Below are 22,683 nucleotides of genomic sequence, written 5' to 3'. Positions count from 1 at the left end.
TAGAATACTCGAATTTGTTATTTTTTACACAACGTTACCTTTACAAGTGGCAGTTGTAGAGTGATTTTATCGGATTACGTCTTATTTATATAATAGAATGAGATAGCAATGGCGAACCAATTGCAACGACCCATGGTCATGGACTGAAACTTCTTGTTATGTGATTGGTGCATCGGTGCCATTGTTACCTGAAATTGATTTCATGCAATATATTCCACGTATGGTTATATGTTTTTTTATGTATTCTAAACATATGTAGTTTATTTTTTTTTTAATAAAAATATATTATATTACATAAAAAACAAATGATATAACAAAAAGTTTTTTATCTGAGTGATACATATAATATAATTTCTGTTCATAAATATTTATATGTTAATTAAATTATGTTAGTCATATATTTGTATTTAAAAAGTATTAAATAATACCTGAAATTAAATAAATTCTTAAATAATATTCTTTATACTATAAAGAGAAAAAAATTATGAAATCTATATTTATAAAATTTTTAAATAATTTCATTCTCAAATAAAAATTTCGAATAAAATTTTAACTATTATAAATAGTTTTTATAAATAATGTTTATAAATGTTATAATATATATATATATATAATTCAAGTACATAATATATGTAACAAACATATAAGTGAAGATTGAAATGTTATAATATAATATAATATATAATATAGTAAATATAGTAATTACAATATAACAAATAAAATAGTAGTAAAAAATTTTATATAGAAAATAATATTGAAATATTAATACACATATATTTAACATTAATTAATTGTAAAAAAATAATGTTATATGTACATATATATATATATATATATTATGATTCGCTAGAATATCACCATCTAAATAATATGATGATATTCTCGTGTTTGTATGTATCATTTGTTTATATATTCTTAATTTTAATTTTGGTATTCTTATTTTCATTTCACACATACATATGCAATGATACAACTTACGAGACATTGACAGGAATCTATTGACAAATGGTATACAAACATGAGCATATTGCAATACTTTTGTAGTATTACTTTTAAATCCTAAAATAAATTATTTTGCATTATGTTAAAAATTAAACGATTTTAATATTAATTATATTAAAAATTTTTATTTTTTATAATTTTCGAAAATTTTAAATTTATATTGTATAATTTATAGATAATATTATTTTTTTGCTATATTTCATATATACATATTTATGTATATTTTATTTAAATTTTTATTTTAAGAATTTATTATAGAAATTATTAACATTGTAAATTATTTAAGATTAAAATAATAATTTTTAAAATATGTACAATTTATCATTTTTGTTGAAAGAAAAAGTAAGTTGCGGTATGTAACATTTTTTTCTTTAAACCAATCAGATTACTCTTCGTTAATCATTGGATGAAACGCAACTACGACGAAAGCTTTATATACCTGAAAAAAAGAGTAGGATACAGTTTCTATTTGTTCGTTGAATCACGCAGTTGTATTGTGTTGTGCAACGTTTATTTGTATCGAAACACTGATACGAAATGTCTGGTCGTGGAAAAGGAGGAAAAGCAAAAGCAAAAGCAAAATCTCGTTCAAATAGAGCTGGATTACAATTTCCAGTTGGACGTATTCATCGACTTTTAAGAAAAGGAAATTATGCAGAACGAGTTGGCGCTGGTGCTCCTGTTTATTTGGCTGCCGTTATGGAATACTTAGCTGCTGAAGTTCTGGAATTGGCGGGAAATGCTGCACGAGATAATAAGAAAACGAGAATTATTCCAAGACATTTACAACTTGCAATCCGTAATGATGAAGAATTGAATAAGCTTTTGTCTGGTGTTACTATTGCTCAAGGAGGAGTTCTTCCTAATATTCAAGCTGTACTTTTACCAAAAAAAACAGAAAAAAAGGCTTAAATTTTAAGTCAAATAACAAAATGGCCCTTTTCAGGGCCACAAATTCTTATCTACAAAGGAACATTTTGGTTTCATAAAAATAATTAATATTTTAATGAATTTTAACAAAGATTTTTCGCAATTTATCATGATTTTTTATTCATATTATTAACAAGATAAGCTTCAAATTCATTTTTAAATAAATCTTTTTTAATCTTCAAACCTTTCTTTTAAGAAATTAAAAAATTAATTTCATTTACATATTTAATTCACTAACATTAATTTACATCTTATCTTATAATAATTCGATTAAACAATTGTTATTTTTAATTTTGATAATTAATAATCTATTAATACATTACTTTTTACTATACAAAAACTTTTATATATATATATATATTTAAATTTATATATATATTAAATTGTTTAAGAATTAAAATTAGATAAAAATCCATGAGTTCTATAATTATCAGGAAACAACTTTTTTTTATAACTTTTTAATTAAAGAATTTTTGAATTTTTAGAATAAGTAATATATATTTTATATATATCTATAATCAACATTACGTAAATTTATGATGTACTGAAATTTGTCACAAGATATTATATAGATTAAATATTTTACAATAGATATTATTTAGTTAGTAAATTTAAATTAATTATAAATAACTATTGTATTATATTGTAATTTTTTACAAATTTAATAATAAATATGTAAATAGATATATTTAAATATAAATAAGCAGAAAATTATATACATAATATAAAGATATAAAATTATATATATTTATAAAATTAATTAAATTTTAAAAATATAAAAGTTCTTATGGAAATACATTTTAATATTTAAATATTTATATATAGAATGATTAATATTCTTTTTTTCATAAAAATATTATAATGAAAAAAAAATATTACAAAAATAAAAAATATATAAATTTTTAATATGTTCCAAGATTAATTTTGCAAAATTATTTATTTTATGTAAATATATTGGTAGCACTTATAAAAGAGAATGGAAACATCCGAATCCGACTTGAAGTTGCAGTACTGATATGTAAGTATGTACGGTAGTTTTGTTGAACGACTTATGCTAATATGATTTTATATTTATATTATGAAACGAAAAAAGATAGTTAATTTATAAATATGAAGTATTTATAATTATATAATCAATTTTTTGGTGGTAAGATTTAGATCAATTATTGAAGACATCATTTAATTTCTATGTATATAACCTTGTTCCTTGTCAATACGTGGTACGTTAACTTTAGAACAATGAAGTTTATAAGATAAAATTTTTTTTCTCTTGATATAAATAAAAAGTATAATATTTTATATTTTAATTTTAAGTTACAGTATATTTAATATTTTCTTTTTTATAAGATCAAAATTAAAATCACTTTATAATATAATTTTATTTGATAATATATTAATGTTTCATAACTTTTATTCTTAATGTATGTACAAATGTACATACAAATTTTATATATTGAAATTGTTTGGAATATAAAAGAGTTTTTTTTCTATTTTATTATAAATATTTATTTTTATTTTAGATAATAGCCTAAAGTGAATAGACTTCTCTTAATAAGACGGCATGTTTGTAAGAATCTGGTTGCGAATTCTCACGGGGGATGAATGAGGAAGAATTATTGAAACGGTCTGCTGCAGAGCGAGATAGAATATTTAGCTGCTACGACCGTGGTAGAGAAAATGGAGCAGAAATTGACCCTTGGGAAGATCCTACTTTTGAAGTATATCATACTACAGACAGATATGGATTCATACAGTAATTATAATAAAAATTATAATAATATTATTATTATTTTTTATTATATTAATATTTATATTTTAGTGATAAACGTTTGCCACAAAAACCAGATCCTAATGAAATTAAGACTCACCGGGTAGAAATGGAAAGATTAAAAAAATGGGAAAAGATGACAAAACAATGGGATAGTTCATCAACTAAAGAAAAATTACGACGCAGAATATATAAAGGGATTCCTAATAGATTTCGTGGTCAAGTGTGGGCATTGTTATTGGGTATTAAAAATTTAAAGAAAGAACAAGCTGGTAAATATGAAGAAATGTTACAACTTGCGCGTCAATGGTCTACAGAAATAAGACAAATTGATGCTGATGTAGCTAGACAATATAGAGATCATATCAATTATAGGTATACAAATTATGATTAATAATATAAAAAAACTTATATATTTATATAATATATATTTATTAGAAGTTATGTTAAATTTTTATTTTTATTTTCAACAGAGAAAGATATAGTATAAAACAACGTTCTATGTTTTATGTATTGGCTGCATATAGTATGTACAATATGGAAGTGGGTTATTGCCAAGGAATGTCTGTATTAGCTGGATTACTTTTATTATATATGGATGAAGAAGATGCATTTTGGGGTCTTTCTGTTTTACTTGCTGATAAGAAATATACCATGCATGGTTTGAATATGGGTTTATATATTTAGTATTAGAAATAGTTTTTATTCAATACTAAACAAATATACTTATTTATAGGATTTTATGTTGATGGATTTCCAAAATTAAATCGTTTCATAGAACATCACGATAAAATAATGAATAAATTTTTGCCGAAATTGAAGCGAAAACTTGATAAATGCGGTTGTGATTCTATCCTTTATGCATTAAAATGGTTTTTCGTTGTTTTTCAAGAAAGGGTAAGAAAATATTTTATAATTTATTGCTCTAAAACATTTCAAAATTTATTTTTATGTATTGTATATATATTGTATCTAAATATAATTAATTATTTACAACAGACACCTGTTAGTCTTGGTCTTCGAATTTGGGATATATTTTTATTAGATGGAGATCGTATTTTACCTGCTATGGCATACACAGTTATGAAAATGCATAAACGTTTTCTTATGCCAATGGAAAGTTTAGATGAATTTTGTAATTATTTGCAAATTAAACTAGAAAAAGATTTCTGTTTTGATGATGATACAGTAATAAGTACTATGGAACGTAGTATGGAAGAATTAAAACGTGCCAAATTGGATTATCCAGGTCCTCCATTATTGCATGAATTACCACGATATCCATTTGGTACTTTTAAAGAACCTTCATTTGCAAGCAAAGTAATATATATTACTTATATTATTTTAGATATTAAAAATTTAATACATAGAAAAAATTAATCAAAATACTTTATATTGTGTATTTAATATATTTAGGTTGGTAGACGTACCGAAGAATTTAGCGAAGCGCAACATGTAATGCGAGAATCTATAACACAGCGTAGAGATCTTGTTCTTGCTGAAGATGGTAGAGAAAGCACAACACCAGTTGAACAAACTAGTTGTGGTCTTGGCGGTGAGTTATGATATAATAAAAATATAGTAAATAGTAACACAAATATTTTCTTTCTATACCAGAAACAAGAAAAAATTATTAAGAATGAAACGAAAAATGAAAATGATACTTTCTTTTCAAAGATAAGATTTAATATTAAAAAAAATATTATGTAATATTGTTCAATCATATGTGAATACAGACACACACGCACTCACGCAAAATATAAATAAAATATAATTAAACATACATATATATAAAATTTTAAAGAAATATTATGTTCGAATAGTATAATCTTAAACAAATTTTATTATAGATTTAATATCATTATACAAAACTATACTTATTTTAAACTATATCAAAAGCTATTATTGATAAATTGTTTATATAATAAAAAGTAAAAAATAATTCTAAATAAATTATAATTATTTAGAATATTCAAAAAATTTTATATAAAGAAATAAAAAAAAAACTAAAATATCAGTGCATATTACAAAATATTCTTACAGCAATATTAAATTATCATATTATATAAATTTGATTAATTGATATTTTACTTATAAAGAAAAGTAATATAATTCTATAAATAATTCTATAAATAATTATAAAATTATAATTTCAAATGGATTACACTTATATGAAAGTATTCTATCAAAATATATTTGTTTCAATATGTTTCAATATGTGAATAAAAATTATATATATGCGCAGGAAGCAAATTCTCATTTGATCCGAGTCTTGACGATGGAGCCTCTCCCAATGGTTCACGCCGATCATTGGCAGATACATCTGTTACCTCAACAGCCGATCTTTCTGTATTTAGTTCGGCAACGCGGTCTCAAGCCTTAGATAATAGTCTTGATACTCAAAGTAATATTTCTAATGCCAGTTCTGGTAGTGGTGGTTTACCCACACCTAAGGCAACGCCTCATCAACCAAGTCCAGATGTTGTACGAATTTATGTACCATATACTTCACCTATATCTGGTTCGTACAAAGATGATCTTCCACGTACACTTCCGCGGTCTTTAGAAACTAATAGAATCCGCATACGAGTCGATCCTGATCAAACACCAATAGTGGAAAATTTGAAACCTTTTTCATTAGAAAGTCCAGAAGTCAAATTAGATTTAAAATAATTATCCTATTTGTTCAATAGTTTTAGTATTTCATGATGCAGAAATCAATTCATGACATTGTAATAAGTATTAAAGAAAGATTTAGATAAACAAAATTTTATTATTTGTTTTATCTATATCTATATTGTAATATATATAGAAAAGTGATATTCGAAGCAGTAATTATGATAGGAATGAAAAATGAATATTAAATGTGCATATGAATGTGCATAGTACGTATGATTATTTTTTTGCTGAAATAGCTAATCGAAATATCAATGTAAATTTAATAGTTCTCTCAGATAGAAATCTGTGTATGTCACATGCACTAATTATGAATATAATTGTAATTGTTATTTGTCTTGAATTGAAACTTATTACATTCTTGTGATGGCCTAATTTATAATTAAACAAAAATAATTTGAAATGTATAATAGAAAATTGTTATTTTCAATATATTATATATTATTCTTAATCGAATGATCAACGATATTTTTAAATAATGAAATTATATCTATAACTTGTCAAGTAATTCTAAAAATAATTATATAATTTTTATAGTAAGTCAAATTATGTTTCAAAGAATGATAAGATGATGGAACTTTATGCAAAATGAAAACGGATTATATATTAAAATTATTTATAATATTTAGAAAATCTAAAAAGAAATTTCGAACTATTATATGAATATAATACAAATATAAGATATTATGATATTATGAGTAGATATATAAAAATATTAAGCACAATGTATAGATAATTTTTAAACTATCTCTCTCTCTCTCTCTCTCTCTCTCTCTCTCTCTCTCTCTCTCTCTCTCTCTCTCTCTCTCTCTCTCTCTCTCTCTCTCTCTCTCTCTCTCTCTCTCTCTAAAAACAGGATACAGGATACATACAAGATATATGAAATATATTCAAAAATTGGCCATCATATATATGTGAATGAGAATATGAGTCAATTTTCCATAGTATAATACTAAAAAATCGGTATTTTTATTATATACATATAAACATATAAAATCCTTTAAAAATAATCATTATTATATTTTCAATATTGTATATTTCTCTGAAAATTTTTATAATTATTGTCTATATTGAAAAATATACATAAAGTTCCATACTCTAAAAGTATTTAACAAATAAATAATTTTGCATTATAGATATCCTTTGTAATCCAAATATAGAAAAAAAATTTACATTAATAGACGTTTATTCTTTCAGTAATCACAAATAAATTAATATAAAAATATATGTTGCTTTAGAATTGTATTTTTACAATTATTTGATCATTTTATATCAAAATATTTGACATTAATTTTATATAAAATCAATTAACATTTTCAAATATTATTGATAAATTATAATTTTTATATTACTTATTCTAAAGCATTTAATATAATTATATATAATTTAGATTATTGTTAATTATTTACTTTGGGAACAATTATAAATTTATAACATGTAATTTATATTATTTCAGCATTAGTATATAAATGAAAAATTTAATTGATAGATGATCATATCTTCTAAAAATTATATTCTATTAATATATTAAGTTAACTAATATACTGCCACAATAATATTAATATTTTATTTATTTTAAGTTTCGTCTTTTTTTATATTGATCAATGATATATGTTGGTGTATATACATAATATTTAAAAAAAGAAAAGGAATCTTTCATTATATAATATTTTAAAGAGATTCCTGAAAGAAATATTTACAAGATATATATCAGAATCTTTTATTAAGGAATGTGAATACTGAACAATCTTCTAATATGCAATATATTTATTGTTTAAATGTACAAAGACATATTTTAGATTAAAGTAATTACAATTAAAACATGCTTTATACTTAATTGGTTCTGTAAAACATTCCTGGACAGTATTCCTCAATGTATATAAGATACGAAATTAATATATTATTAATAAATTATATATTATTGTCGTAATAATAAAAAAGCTGATAGTAATCACTTGTTATATCTAATAGCATAAGATCATATTTGTTAAATAAATATTAAATGTTAATGGTTTGAATCTTTATTGTAAAGAAGATCAGCCAAATGATGTACAGTTCTATAGTATTATTTTCTTGTAGTTGCATGACATTATATTACATAAATTTTCAAGGAATTAAGATAAAATAAAATGATTATCTAATATATAAAATATTTAAAGATATGAAATTGTATAGATGCAAAAAATCTAACAATAAATAAAACAAAAAAAAATATATATATAATAATGCATTTCTTTAACTTGCATTAAAATTTGGTTTTTTGTCAAGATTTATAATAAGCTTTTAAATATAAATTTAAATTGTCATGCCTATACAAATATTCTTAATTAACTTAAAAATAAATGATATGAATGTTCGCAGATCAAAAAATATCATAATTTTTTTTATTATTTAATATTAATAATGCGAGATGTAAAGTTGTATAAACAAGTATTTTGCTTTAATTTTTGCTATAAAGATTTTAAACATATAATATATCAAACATATATTTTAAAATTTATAAATTAATTTTTTGAAATTTATTTTTTTATGATTTTATCTATAAATTATTTTAAAATATTTTAGATATAAATTTCATTTTAATACTCAGATTTATATATCAGAAAATAATGAAATATGATATTATTTTATATTCATAAATAAAAGTATAAATAAGTTTAAACCAAAAATAACATAAATATAAAACAATAATATAAAAAAATTAAAGTAGAAAATTAAAATGAAGATCTTATTGTAATATTTAAATATTATAATAAGAATATATATAAAGTATTAAGATCAATAATTAATGTTTCTTTTACTCTTAAACATAAACTTATATTTTGTAAATTGAAAAATGAATTATAATAAATAATTTGTTTAATAATAACTTTAGTAAAATAAATCTTTTTATTAATTATAAAATAAAATAGCTTTAAATATATTCAAACTTTTACAGTACAATATTTCTTTAAGTTGTAGAATTTAAAAAGTAAAGATATATATTAAAAAAAATGTATTTGTGATTTTGTTCAATATTCACATTCATATCATTGCACTATAAGTAAATTAAAGTTCAAATATAATATCTGATGAAACATGTGCATTTAGAGTTGAATTTCAAGTCAATATTTTTTTTATACAAAAATGAAAATGATATATATTTAATGATATATATTTAATATTGCAATGTCATAGAAAATAAATAGTCATAGGATATTTAAAAAGACAAATTCAATAATACAATACTTGTATAAATTTATTAATACCTGATAGTTTATTGTACTTTGATTTAAATGATCAAAATAATAAATAATAAGAATCAAATTAAGTATTCATTTATTTTCAAAAATTTTGCTTTGTATCATTTAATTGTGATTTTCAAATTTTTATTAATAAACGTATAAAAATTCTTTTAACAAAAGTAATTTATAAATTTGTTAATATATTATAAATTATAAAAATTATTGTACTTAGCATATATAAATCTTTAAATTTATATATATAAGTCTTTAAAATGAAAATGGAACGAATATTGTTTATATAACTTAATTTTATTTTTTTATATTTATCTGTACAAATATTATAAAAAGTTATTTATTGAAGAAGATAGTTACTTTACATAAAATTAGAATTTGAAAGTAACGTAACATCAATTTATACACTTTATACATAAGACATATAATTCAATAATATTTGAGCAAGTATTATCAAATGTAATACAAATATACAAAGAAATTATTTATTGTAACTATTACTATTTCATATTCTTTTGAAAGACATTGTTTTATTTAAATTTAATTTTTGTAATTTAAATTTCATTATTGCATACCAAAAATTGTCAATCTAATAATAGTAATTGTACTTATTAATACTTGTATTAATATAATACATATATTAATACATAATACTTATTTTGTTATATAATCAATTGTATATCATTGTATAAATTATATTTTTTGATACAATATTGTATCAAAAAAAGAAAAGATTTTTAATTAATGTTTGGTAAAAAGAATTAGGATCAATTTAAGGGAATATATAAATGCAACAATGTACTGTAGCAATAAATTTAAAAAAAAGTACATAGCACAAAATTGATTTTCTATTGGTCTTTCAAATACAAATAAATGCAACATCTTATTACTAGGTTGTGCTTTGTAAATGAAAATTGTATTTATTAATGGGTATTGGCTTTCCATTAATTATCACTTGTGGTCCTGTATAATAACGCCATAAAAGGCTATTTCCTCTTTTTAACTGATTGGTAGCTGAAAGGTGAGACCAGCAATCTAACCAGCTATTGTAAATTGGCATTTGTGGAGGAAGACCAGCAATTAACCTTGATAAATTTATAAAATTAATTTTTAAATTATTTAAAATAAATAAAAAATTATTTAAATTTTTAATTAATAATTTAACTTACCCACAATTATTTATTGCCATACAATGTGACACTACTAAAAATGGATATGTAATTGTCGTTGCTATAAACTGAAAGATATAAATTTTAATATTTATTATAAAAGTTTTAATATTATTATAATATCATAACTATTATAATATTATAAATATTAAGTTTTAATATTTATTATAATACATATACTTTATTTCATTAATTAATTAATTAATAATGTTTACCCTTATGGTGGAAACAGCATATGGTTTTAATTCGCGATCACTTATAATGTATTTATCAATAGCGTAAGTAGATGAACTGACTAGCATTAGTACAGCAGCATTACCAATAAGGCGAGGCAATAATCCAGCATAATATCCCATGATACCATTTTCTTTATATACTTCCACAAATGATCTAAATAGTCCACTATTAATGCACAAAAGAAAAAAATAACTATGAAAATAAAACTTTCATAATTAATTATAAAATATATATTTTATGTTAAATTAATTATATACTTGTATTTTGTTTCTCCACCAACAAATTGTGCCATCATTCTTAATGCAATGACATCTAATGGATGACTAACTATAATTCCAATCATTCTACTAATCAAGTCTCTTATGAATTCATATATATATTTTTTATGCTTCTGACTATAAAAAAATGTGTATTTTTATAACATTAAGAGAAACTATATATATTTTTAAAAGATAAAATATTATATATATTAATATTAATAATTAATATTATATATTTACCTTTCTTCTAAATCACAATCATAAATTTCTTTACTTGGTTCATCTTTAAATTTAATAGATTTAGAAGTCTTTTCAAAAGCTACTGCACTCATAGTATAGGCACATAATTTTGGAATAAGACCACGATAGCAGCCAGTAAATCCATCTACATTTTTTATATACCTAACTGTAAAATTATAATTTAAAAAAATATTTTATTAATTACAAAAAAAATATTAATACATTATTTATTGTATTTTCCTGTAACAAAATAATTCTTAATTTCCATTAATTGTGAATAAAAAATTAAAATAAATAAAATTAATATAAATAAAATAAATAATATAATATAATATAAATTATGAATAAAAAAAATTAAAATAAATAAAATTACTTACCATATTGAAAAACATTAGGTAGAGCTAAAGCCGGTTGTCCAAATAAAGTAGTTGTTGGTCGTGGTGGAATCGGTTCATATCCGATCTGTTGCGTTATAAATAAAAATTATGAGCTTCCGATGAAGGTTTAATATCCAGGTAATTTATCCACTGTGCATATTTTACCTGTATTAAAACTTTAGCGTATTCAATGGGATGTGAAACGGTATTCATTAACATACGAAGTGCGATATCAGACCATAACGGTTCATCTTTTGGCGGTATCATGTTTAATTGGAATTTATTTGACCGATATGTCAATGCTGTATTATATATTTCACGATTTTGATTAACAGTTATAATTAAGCTTCACTCGATATATGGAAGCTTATACGAATCTTATACGAAAAGAATACATATTCACTGTCTTTCGCATCTAGAAGCTGAGTAATGTCAGTAATATTCCAGGACAGTGAACCAAGAGAAACAAATCGTATATTTATAATTTTAATAGATATGAAACTCGATTATAATTATTGGAAACAGATGAATATAGTGCATTAATCCAATAAAAAAATAACGTAATAACCAATTAGTTATATAATTTAATTTTTATGTATATATTTAAATTTGAATATTATAAATATTTAAATCAATTTAAATGAAATGAATTTTTAAAATTATACATTTGAATTGAATTTTTTTTTATTCGAATTAAGATAAAATTATAATTTGTATAAAAAAATATATTGATTTTTATGATAATTATATAAAATATATAAAATAATAATTTAAATTATGAATACTTATAAAAAATAATTATAAAAACTTATAAAAAATAATTATAAATATATTTAGATTATACAATTTTTGAATATACATATTATTGAAATTGATTTATAAAATTTTGAAAATTTGATATTATATTGTTTATAACGCTCTCTATCGAGAGAAATTGAAAAATTATTTTTCTAAATTGTTTTCATCATGATTAGTGAAGTAAAAAAGTATACTTGAGAAATATCATACTGAGCTCATCTTACTATTTGTGATTCATCTGTTCTTGCTTCGATGGCAGAACTACGTGCGAAGTAATCGAGTAGTTAATGTGATGTTTTGTGAAGGCAATAACGAGGTGAGTTTTTTAATTTTTTATTATTTTAATATTAATTATTCCATCGTTATATTTTCTCGTCGTAAAAACGGATATTATTTTTTTTTATTTTTATATGTACAGAGCAGACATTCAGTGGATACGGGAATAATAGCGACAATGATTAAAAAATTTAGATCTAATTGCGTGATTAAACGATTATATTTGAAATATTTTCTGCGTATTTTTTCAAAATAACCTTTGATTTTATGCGCTAATGAATTCAAGAAGAGCGATAATCATCATATAGAAAACAATTGATAGGCAACGTTATTGTTTCAAAAGGGTTTATTTCCTCAGACTCGCGATTGAAACTAAGTTTTTTTATTATTTATCTTCTAAAGTATTAACTATAATGCTATATATAATAATGCTATTTATATTGATTATTTATTATATTGATATATTTTTCACATTTATTAAAATTAAATGTCTTTATTCTTGATGAATAAAGATATGTTATTTAGAAACGCAATATCGCATTTTTTAATAATGCAATATTATTAAATTAATATAATTCATTTATATTATATTAGAGCTTAAATTAAATTTTTTATTATTAATATGAAATTTGTTTTAGTTATTTATAAAAAATAATATTGCAAGAAATTGTGAAATCAAAAAATCAAAAGAATGTTTTAATATGATTTTGTTACAGAATGCCAATACAGGCACCACAGTGGACTGAATTTCTTTCTTGTCCAGTTTGCTGTCATGACTTTGATGTGGCCATACGTGGTCCAATATCTTTAGGATGTGGTCATACAATATGTCGTACGTGCCTTGCAAATTTACATCGTAAACAATGTCCTTTTGATCAGGTAAATATTATTGTCATTATATTTAATTATATATAATATATTATCATTGTTTATTATATATATATAAAACATATATATTGTATATATTTTATATTATTATATCTAATGAAATTAGATATAAATTATATGTTTTCATTTTAATTTTATAATTTTTATATTATTTTTATATTTAAATAATAATTTATTTATATTATATGTATTTTAGAGTATTATTAATACAGAAATAGAAAGATTACCAGTAAATGAAGCCTTATTACAATTAGTGGGAAATCCTGTTCCCACAAATATTGCAACAGCTTATCAAAAATTACTACCACCTGAAGATCATGCTAATTATTTGGTTGCTAAACATTGTATTGAGGAACTTGCTTTATATCTCAAACCATGTCAGACAAATCCTTCTTTAACCACAGGTAATTTTAAAGATAATAAATCATTTGAATAATTTAAAATTGAAGATTATATGTATGTAATATTAAACAATAGGTGCAGGACTTGTATCTCGACCTATGCAAAGGAAATTAGTAACTCTGGTGGGTTGTCAATTAGTGGAACCAGAAGGAAGAGCACGTGCAGTAAGAGCAGCTAGAAGTTTAGGTGAAAGATCTGTTACAGAATTAATATTACAACATCAAAATCCACAACAACTTAATGCTAATCTATGGGCTGCTGTACGAGCTCGTGGATGTCAATTCCTTGGACCAGGTATATTAAAATAATTAGATAATAATAATAAATATAAATAAAAGTATATAGTAATGATTATTTTTTTTTATCAGCGATGCAAGAAGAAGTATTGAAACTTGTTTTATTAGCATTGGAAGATGGATCTGCTCTTTCTAGAAAAGTGTTAGTTATGTTTGTAGTTCAACGTTTAGAATCACATTTTCCTCAAGCTTCTAAAACCAGTATAGGACATGTTGTACAATTATTATATAGAGCAAGTTGTTTCAAGGTAAGAAATGTTTTTCATTTGATAATAAGAAATATATTATTAAAAACTTAAATAAAACATTTGATTAGGTATCTAAACGAGAAGGAGATTCATCATTGATGCAGTTAAAAGAAGAATTCAGAACATATGAAGCATTAAGAAGAGAACATGATGCTCAAATAGTGCAAATTGCGACTGAAGCTGGTTTAAGAATAGCACCTGATCAATGGTCTGCATTATTATATGGGGATACAAGTCATAAATCTCATATGCAAAGTATTATAGACAAACTTCAAACTCCACAATCTTTTGCTCAAAGTGTACAAGAATTAGTTATTGCTCTTCAACGTACTCCTGATCCTGGACAATTGAGTAGTTTAAGACCACAATTAGAATTGCTAGCTGCAATAGATCCTAGCCCAGGTATAATTTATTATATTTAAATATTTTCTTAAAAACAAATTAAAATTTAAAATATTTAATTAATTAATTTTATTACAGAAACTGAACCTCCTACATTAGCAGAATGTCGTGCAGCATTAGAAGCTGTTAGAACTGTAGTTGCAGCATTAGTAGAGTTCATTCAACAACATGGTAATCGAAAAGCACAAGATTGTACTCATAATATAGGTCCTGGCCAAGCAAAATATAAAGTGAGCATGTGTAGAGATCTCGCACTTAGAGGATCTTGTCCTAGATCTACTAATTGTACATTTGCTCATAGTGATATGGAACTTGATAAGTAAGTACTTCTGTACAGATTTAAGAATATATTTACATAAATATATCTCTTATCTTTATATATTTTATTAATTTTTTTATATATTTATTTTTTTTTTTTTGACTAGATATAGATCAAAAAGTCGAAAATTAAGTCTCAGATCAAGTTTACCTGGAAATAATAATTCAGATATGAAAACAGACAAATCAATCAATGGATCGAATAAAACATTCAAACAAAGTGATGATCTATCTTATCATTCTATAAAGTCGCATGATAATTCTCACAGAGAAAGTAAGTATTTCTAACATAAATAACATAAAAAAATTATTTTTTATTAAAAAACAATAATTATATTTCTTTTAGATTTTAATTCTATGAACAAAATTAATCCAATACATCATAATTCAACAAATGAAAACAATTTTATTGGATCATTGACAAATTATATGCTACCATCTCAAGGAATGTTGCCTATGGTATCAACAAAAAATATGGACGTACATTGCTCTCATTATATTATGCCTAATACACCTGTTGATTACACAGCACCTAATCTTAATATCTGGGATTCATCACAGATTTCGTCTAATATGACAAATGGAATTTCTAATACTAAAAAAGTAATATAATTTTTTTTATTATTATCATATTATTATTTTTTTATTATTTATTATATTTTAATAATCTTTACTATATATATTAAAATATTTTCAAAATATTATATATATATATATTACTATAATAAAATATTACTCAAAATATTATAATAATATTATAATATTATTTATATTATAGCAGCGAACAGTTGCCAAAACATTAGCAATGTTATTGCAACGTAGGATGGAAATATTAAATCAACTTGAAACAATTGTCAACAAACAAGTGCCACAGATGAAACCGGTACGATTCTTCAATTAAATTTATAATGAAAATATATATGTACATCTTTTATTATTTTTATAATATTTTTAAAATATATATATAGAATTACGATATACAAGGAGACACATTATCATCGAATTTCTCTATATGGACAAATACACCAAATAATCCTATGATTCCTTCAACAAATATGAACTGCAATAATAATTTCCGATGCGCAGATCCTATTCTATTTGATGATGAATTTGTACCATTTGATGCATCATCTAATAGTAAATATGGACCAATTTCTAAACTCTCCAAAAATTTAATCAGGTAATAATACTATTTTATTCAATTTTTTTGAAAATGATATTACATTATTATTGTTATAATAAAATAATTTTTTTTCAGATCTACAAATGGTGTACAATCTGCTAATTTTTATACAGATGGAGGAACATCTCCTGCAATATCTACTTATCGACCTATGCCTACGAGTTCCATTACATCTTGGTATTATGGTAATCAACGTAAGTATAATTAGTAAAATACAGTAAAAAAAAAAAAAAAAATAAAGAGAAAAGAATATAAAAAATATAAAATTAAATTAAAGAATCGACTTCCAATGCAGCTTATGCTACTATTGATACAAATGGAGGAATACAATCGATTAATAATAGTGGCTTTGGAGATAGTTATATCACATTTGGTCGCAACGTATCCGATTCGTCAACGCATACGCAACTTCCACGACCAGATTGCATGTCTAAAGAGTAAACTAATTTTTATATAATTACTAATTTAATATATAATTATTTTCGTAATAATTATTTGGAATATTTAATTTTATTATATATAATAAAATTTATTTTAGTTTAATTCTTGAATCGCAAAAGGTAAAACAACAATTAAAGCATCTTGAAAAAAAAATCAATGACTTAAAGGTATTGTTCAATTCTATTACTTATTTTTGACTATTGTTTTCAAATAAAATATTATTAATATAAAACATCTTCAGCTTGCCACACAAGGAGCAACCTTTACAGCAGGAGAAAGGTTAGCACAAGAATTACAAATGATTGAAGCTGGTATTAGAGAAAAAGAAAAAGATGTACGAAATTGGAGCCCATATGGTACTACTATACCTTGGATTCAATCAACAAATAATTTGTTAGGTTCTCAAAGTTTTAATCAAGATTATAAGCCTGAAGAAGTAAGTATTGTGTTTTTGTATAAATAAAATAACATATATATTAATATATATAATACATATATATAACATATAATATATATTAAATATTTTATTTATTTATTTATTGCAAAAATGATAAAAAAAATTTACATAAAATTTGAAATTGGTTCTTAGGAAGATACATATGAGGCAGGTATTGCAAATGACATGCGGGAATTAGAATTACGATGGGAATTCGAATTGCAAGAACAGGAAAAACATTGGTCAAGTGAAGAGGACAACTCTAAAAAATAATAGTAAGATAGTAAGTCTTACTATATTAATTACTTTTTAGATCTGACCATTATATGTTGGAACATGTTTTTTTAACATGTGAAAATAATTTTTTTTCTGTTTCTTCCTCTTTTGTTTTTGCGAACTTCCATGCATCAGCATCTTTACATTTTTTCAACAAAATGACTGAAAATAAGTGTACTTTTTACTCTTGCATAAAAACATTATTGCTATTGTAAACAAAATCAAAAGAAAATCACAAACATTTTAAGCACTATCAAATAGGTAGAAAAATTTATCTCTACTTTAATTAAAGTAAAAATTTTTCCATCAATATAATGTAATGTAAAGTAGATTTCTCATATACTATGCTTTTATAAATCTTGATAATATTGATCCTTTAATTATATGAAAATGGTTTTTTTTTTTTTTTTTTTTTTTTTTTTTTTTTTTTTTACGATAAAAATTAGCTGTAAATATGTAAAATTTCAAAGAAAAATTTGTTAAATGCATCGAATATTCACAATAGTAATTGTCATTTAGTTATGCAGGAAGTCGCATTATTTTAATTTTGATAGCTGCAGTAGAAATCTGTTATAAAGAAAAATCAATGTAAGAAGTGAGAGTTAGCTGCCGCATTGAAATTATAGAACACATTTATAGAACCGGTGAAAGGTCGATGTTCCATTATGGATTATATCATAGTGGGAACATTTATTGACAAAACAAATTAAAAAAATGAGAGCAGATTTGTTAAAATTTAACAGAAATTAATGTCAGTGTTTTATAAACATGACAGGGCGTAGTATATTTTGGGTTAATGTATTGATGTGTAATGCTTTTGATTAATTTGATGATTTTTAAACATGTTATAGAGGACGATATTTTAAATAATTTTTTTCTATAAATATATAGTCATCACCAGCTAGTTTTCAAGATATTTGCAAAAAATGATATTACTACAATAAATTAAATTTTCTCTATACATTATGACATGATCATCATTTACTATATATTATTATAATCAATACTTAAAATGTGCTTCACATTTGGTATCTGTCATTGACACTAATTTTATTTGCTCAAGATTTTTTATAATTTATTTTTGTATTTCGTAAATCCTTTAAATTTCAAATTCTTAATGGATAAATATTAAATGTAGTAATTTTTATAGAATGCCATATAATATAATTAATCATTTTTTGTAAATATTTTCATAATTAAAATTGAGTAATGATTATATGTGTAGGAAAAGTTTCTAAAAACTTGAAAATCTTATTTTCTATGATATATTTAAAAATTATCAAAACCTATAAGCATCATACATCGATAAGTTTACCTATATTTTGTTTATATGTTTGCACAATGAAGCAAAGAATATTATATTACTGATACATTCGGAAAGAATGCTATTTAACCTGCAACGAGGTTATATGATAAATATACGAATACATATAGGTGTTATGCATACATGAAATTAACATATTCTGTTAAAATTTTGCATAATTAAAATATATATTGCTTTTAATATAAATAAATAAGTAAATATATATATATAATAATAAATAAATGTGTGTATGCATGTATACATACATACACACACATACACACACACATACATATGTAACAATTAATTTTTAGCTGATATAACAAAATTTTATAAAATACTTAGTTTTCTTATTGTACTTCGTTTCACGATTCATGTTTTCATATTTGAAAATATGTTTCCAAATAAAACACGGTAATTTGTACATCGTAATATATTTTGTTCTAATTATATTAATAAGATATTAATTTCAGTTTTAAGTATACTTTTTAATATAAATTTGAGTTTCGAAATTTTCTTCTTTTTAAAATTTATTTATTAAATAATCAATTTATAACTTGGATTTTCAGATGAATATTATCTGCACGAAATTAATTGAATATTGATAAGATTATAAACAAAAACAATTGAGAAAGATATTTTTTTCTTGATCATTAACTTTTTTCAATCAAAGTTCTATTTCACGTTTTGAATACAAAATGTTACAGTTTCGAATTAAAAAAAATAAAAAATAAAAAAAAGAGAGAAAGAGAGAAATTTATAATATATAAAATTTTCCTTTATTTGAAAATATGTAATGAAAAATTAACTATAAATTCCATTTGTGCCTGGTAAAAAACATAGTATTTTATTTTATTTGCTATAGTTAATTGATTTGAAATAATGGTTTTTAAATATATATTTAATGTAATAGTTATTATATTCAATTTATTATTTGCAGAATAATGTAAGGAAAATTTTTATGACTTTTTATTTTTTAATTTCCTTTTTTTTTTCTTTCTTTTGTAAATTTATATTTATCAAGTGAAATAGAGTTTGAAAATCACTGATTTGAAATTATTTGTTACTATGGAGTGAAATTAATACTATAAATAAACTGTTATGCGAGCTGCAGCTCTCACGTTTGTAAACATGTTCGATTTACGGACTTATGAGAAACTGAACAGTCACATTGGCTTCCTCTTAACTATCAATTTAATTTCTTATGCTAGGTATAATTTAATGTATGCAATATTAGCATACTATTCTTATTTAATTATTAAAAAATGAAAAAAGGAAAACGAAATTAATATTTTTTACAATAAAAATCAAATGAGATATTTTATTTTATGGATGACAAATTCATTCATTCTTTGTATTTGATATATCATAATATCTTTTTTTCTTATTAAAAAATTAATTCAGTTAATATTAATAATATTTTGTATATATGATACAAAATTTGATCAAACTAAATGCATTGATCAAGTTGTAATTTTTTTATGGTATAGTGATTTATACATTACAATAGTTTTTGGTTTCTTTAATTTTTTATGAAATATGTAGTATAGATATTCATGATTCCAGTTTTAGTGGAAGTGACATAGACTTTTTATGAAATATAAAGATCAAAAGAAATTGATCTTTCATTAAAAATGTCGTTTTATCTTGATATGTAGAACTAGATATGTTCAAGTAGAATATTATTTCTTTCAATCTAAAATGTGCCTTTTGATCATAAATAGTCATATATAGAAGATCATAAAAAACATTTTTACATATATTGATTTTAATATTTTCGAATTATGTAATATATAGAGGCACATTACTTTAAATTATAGAAAGAAATGTAATCTCAGAACATAACTAGTTTCTTACAAAAATTACGAATAATGGTGCAATTTTATTTGTTTTATTAATTTAATGTTGCAAATTTCTTCATTTGTCACAATATATTATGAAATATGAAATAATATATATTAGAAAATTATAAAAGATTAACTTGTTCATTTCAATATATTTGAATATGTATAAAATTACATATTTTCGATTCAAACTACAACTGTGCTATTTTTAGTTATATGGAATATTTGAGAATTTTCACTTATACATCAAGTGGTTTTTTATGTTTCTATAAAATATATTTCTATTACAGATTTGAAGATATTTAACATGCAAAATATTAAACTATTTGTTCTATGTTGGAAGTATCATTGGTATTGATTATGTTTAGATTTGAAGCTATATTTATATATTTTGTGATTGAAAAATATGTTAGAAACTTTATTATTTATTTTGTTACTGATTTCACAGGTAAAAGTATGAAATCTTAAAAAGAAGTTTATGTAGTACAAATTTTGTTATTATATTTGTGAAAATAATTTCTTAATTTGCTATATATTTGTCATAAAATTATATTTTGACATCATTAATTGAAAGAAAACATGTGACAATATTGCAGAAAGGGATCATTTTTTAGTTTCTCATTTCAAATATATAAACAAATATACAAATGATATAAAATATTATATTTATCAAAATAGTTTCTAAATTTTAAGTGAAAACTTAAAAATTTTTTTATATCAATATTTGTAAATTGTTATTATAATTAAATTATAATAAATATTTTATAATTCTGATCAAAGTCATCTTTTAATGTAATATGAGAAAAAAATGTAAATGTAAAAAAAATGTAAAATTAAATGTTCCTTTCTGTAAATGGACACTGTTTTTGCAATTTGTTTATAGATATATAAGTTAAAGAATTTAAAATTAATTGCATAAAATTCTGTTTTAAATTATCTTTTGATATTTTAAGTAATTCCTTTATACAAACATTTGGAAAATTTACTTAAAAACCTTAAATATTTTGTTTAAAGGAATTATAATTAATTATCTAGCAATCTATTTTTCAAATACTGTCTTTTAGCTATCTCTTTTGTTTCTTTCCTTTTCTAATTTGTTTTTATTTGTAGTATGACTCGTTAATAAATATAGAAAATAAAAAGTGAAGAGGGCTGTGTACACTGGGAAGTAATAAGCGCAACAATACTGTTTGTGCAAGCTTCAGATTAATTGCATGTTAAACATGTCACTATGTGTATAATAATACACACGTACCTATGTTAATGGTATGAAGCCACATACAATCTATATTAACGTTCTTTGTTTGAACATAATGAAACAATAATAATTATATACATATCGGTATATAATGCATATAGTCAGCGAGCACTTGGCACTTAGCAGTACTAATAGTACTTTTGTGACACTTACGTTAAATTAATTCCTGATTGTAAGATTTTCGTTACGTTAGTTGTAAGCATAATAGGCAATGCATATATGTATATTTCAGAATTATTTTCTTTACTAGAATTCAGAATTTTTTTTCATTAAAAATTATTTAATTAAAATTTTTTGATAAGAAAAATCAAAAAAATATATATATATATATATATATATATATATATATATATATATATATTTATTTTATTAAATTTAAATAAAAGATATTAATGTATGTTATAATTATAATTATGTTA

At 22.1% G+C, this 22,683-nt stretch overlaps 4 protein-coding genes across 7 annotated transcripts; 3 read left to right on the top strand and 1 right to left on the bottom strand.

The window, feature by feature from the left end:
• Positions 1 to 160: 160 nt before the first annotated feature.
• Positions 161 to 2,115, top strand: LOC100869346 (histone H2A). Its single transcript, XM_003693499.4, has 2 exons — positions 161 to 218; positions 1,387 to 2,115. The coding sequence occupies exon 2, from the start codon at positions 1,540 to 1,542 to the stop codon at positions 1,912 to 1,914; it is 375 nt and encodes a 124-aa protein (XP_003693547.1). The 5' UTR covers positions 161 to 218; positions 1,387 to 1,539; the 3' UTR covers positions 1,915 to 2,115.
• A 737-nt stretch (positions 2,116 to 2,852) lies between these two features.
• RN-tre (USP6 N-terminal like RN-tre) lies at positions 2,853 to 8,197 on the top strand. Of its 3 annotated transcripts, none has more exons than XM_012486263.3 (8): positions 2,853 to 2,950; positions 3,453 to 3,685; positions 3,752 to 4,075; positions 4,174 to 4,361; positions 4,437 to 4,597; positions 4,700 to 5,020; positions 5,117 to 5,255; positions 5,946 to 8,197. In XM_012486263.3, exons 2-8 carry the CDS (start codon positions 3,531 to 3,533, stop codon positions 6,371 to 6,373), a joined length of 1,716 nt encoding a protein of 571 aa, XP_012341717.1. In that variant the 5' UTR covers positions 2,853 to 2,950; positions 3,453 to 3,530; the 3' UTR covers positions 6,374 to 8,197. The 3 variants fall into 3 exon arrangements, with proteins under 3 accessions (XP_012341717.1, XP_086769065.1, XP_003693548.1); XM_086912939.1 differs by having other exon boundaries at positions 2,927 to 3,079; XM_003693500.4 differs by having other exon boundaries at positions 2,938 to 3,152.
• Positions 8,198 to 10,438: 2,241 nt separating this feature from the next.
• LOC100869590 (mitochondrial carrier homolog 2) lies at positions 10,439 to 12,982 on the bottom strand. The gene is made up of 7 exons (XM_003693501.4): positions 12,061 to 12,982; positions 11,896 to 11,980; positions 11,519 to 11,684; positions 11,276 to 11,413; positions 10,997 to 11,183; positions 10,782 to 10,849; positions 10,439 to 10,697 (listed from the first exon to the last, which is right to left on the bottom strand). The coding sequence occupies exons 1-7, from the start codon at positions 12,160 to 12,162 to the stop codon at positions 10,502 to 10,504; spliced, it is 942 nt and encodes a 313-aa protein (XP_003693549.1). The 5' UTR covers positions 12,163 to 12,982; the 3' UTR covers positions 10,439 to 10,501.
• On the top strand, positions 12,882 to 18,157 carry roq (RING finger and CCCH-type zinc finger domain-containing protein roquin). 2 transcript variants are annotated; one of them, XM_012486272.3, is made up of 16 exons: positions 12,882 to 13,009; positions 13,686 to 13,848; positions 14,054 to 14,261; positions 14,335 to 14,553; positions 14,628 to 14,803; positions 14,872 to 15,205; positions 15,284 to 15,524; positions 15,631 to 15,797; positions 15,870 to 16,126; positions 16,302 to 16,406; positions 16,492 to 16,703; positions 16,782 to 16,900; positions 17,002 to 17,143; positions 17,245 to 17,314; positions 17,389 to 17,583; positions 17,737 to 18,157. In XM_012486272.3, the coding sequence occupies exons 2-16, from the start codon at positions 13,687 to 13,689 to the stop codon at positions 17,854 to 17,856; spliced, it is 2,727 nt and encodes a 908-aa protein (XP_012341726.1). In that variant the 5' UTR covers positions 12,882 to 13,009; position 13,686; the 3' UTR covers positions 17,857 to 18,157. The 2 variants fall into 2 exon arrangements, with proteins under 2 accessions (XP_012341726.1, XP_031772299.1); XM_031916439.2 differs by having other exon boundaries at positions 12,908 to 13,009; positions 16,984 to 17,143.
• Positions 18,158 to 22,683: the final 4,526 nt, after the last annotated feature.

The sequence above is a fragment of the Apis florea genome, unplaced genomic scaffold (genome assembly GCF_048593485.1).
Source record: "Apis florea isolate Af1SG1 unplaced genomic scaffold, ASM4859348v1 contig_3493_pilon, whole genome shotgun sequence".
NCBI classification, from domain to species: domain Eukaryota; kingdom Metazoa; phylum Arthropoda; class Insecta; order Hymenoptera; family Apidae; genus Apis; species Apis florea.
The sequence above is the reverse complement of the archived record's forward strand: the minus strand, read 5'-3'. Positions and strand labels throughout refer to the sequence as shown.

Coding starts and splice junctions, on each gene's coding strand:
- LOC100869346 (XM_003693499.4), top strand. CDS start 1,540: ATGTCTGGTCGTGGAAAAGGAGGAAAAGCAAAAGCAAAAGCAAAATCT.
- roq (XM_031916439.2), top strand. CDS start 13,687: ATGCCAATACAGGCACCACAGTGGACTGAATTTCTTTCTTGTCCAGTT. Junction 13,849..14,053: donor AACAATGTCCTTTTGATCAG/GTAAATATTATT, acceptor TATGTATTTTAG/AGTATTATTAATACAGAAAT. Junction 15,798..15,869: donor TGATAATTCTCACAGAGAAA/GTAAGTATTTCT, acceptor TATTTCTTTTAG/ATTTTAATTCTATGAACAAA.
- RN-tre (XM_012486263.3), top strand. CDS start 3,531: ATGAATGAGGAAGAATTATTGAAACGGTCTGCTGCAGAGCGAGATAGA. Junction 4,076..4,173: donor AGAGATCATATCAATTATAG/GTATACAAATTA, acceptor TATTTTCAACAG/AGAAAGATATAGTATAAAAC. Junction 4,362..4,436: donor TAAGAAATATACCATGCATG/GTTTGAATATGG, acceptor ACTTATTTATAG/GATTTTATGTTGATGGATTT.
- LOC100869590 (XM_003693501.4), bottom strand. CDS start 12,162: ATGATACCGCCAAAAGATGAACCGTTATGGTCTGATATCGCACTTCGT. Junction 11,414..11,518: donor GATTGTGATTTAGAAGAAAG/GTAAATATATAA, acceptor ATTTTTTTATAG/TCAGAAGCATAAAAAATATA. Junction 11,184..11,275: donor GGTGGAGAAACAAAATACAA/GTATATAATTAA, acceptor GTGCATTAATAG/TGGACTATTTAGATCATTTG.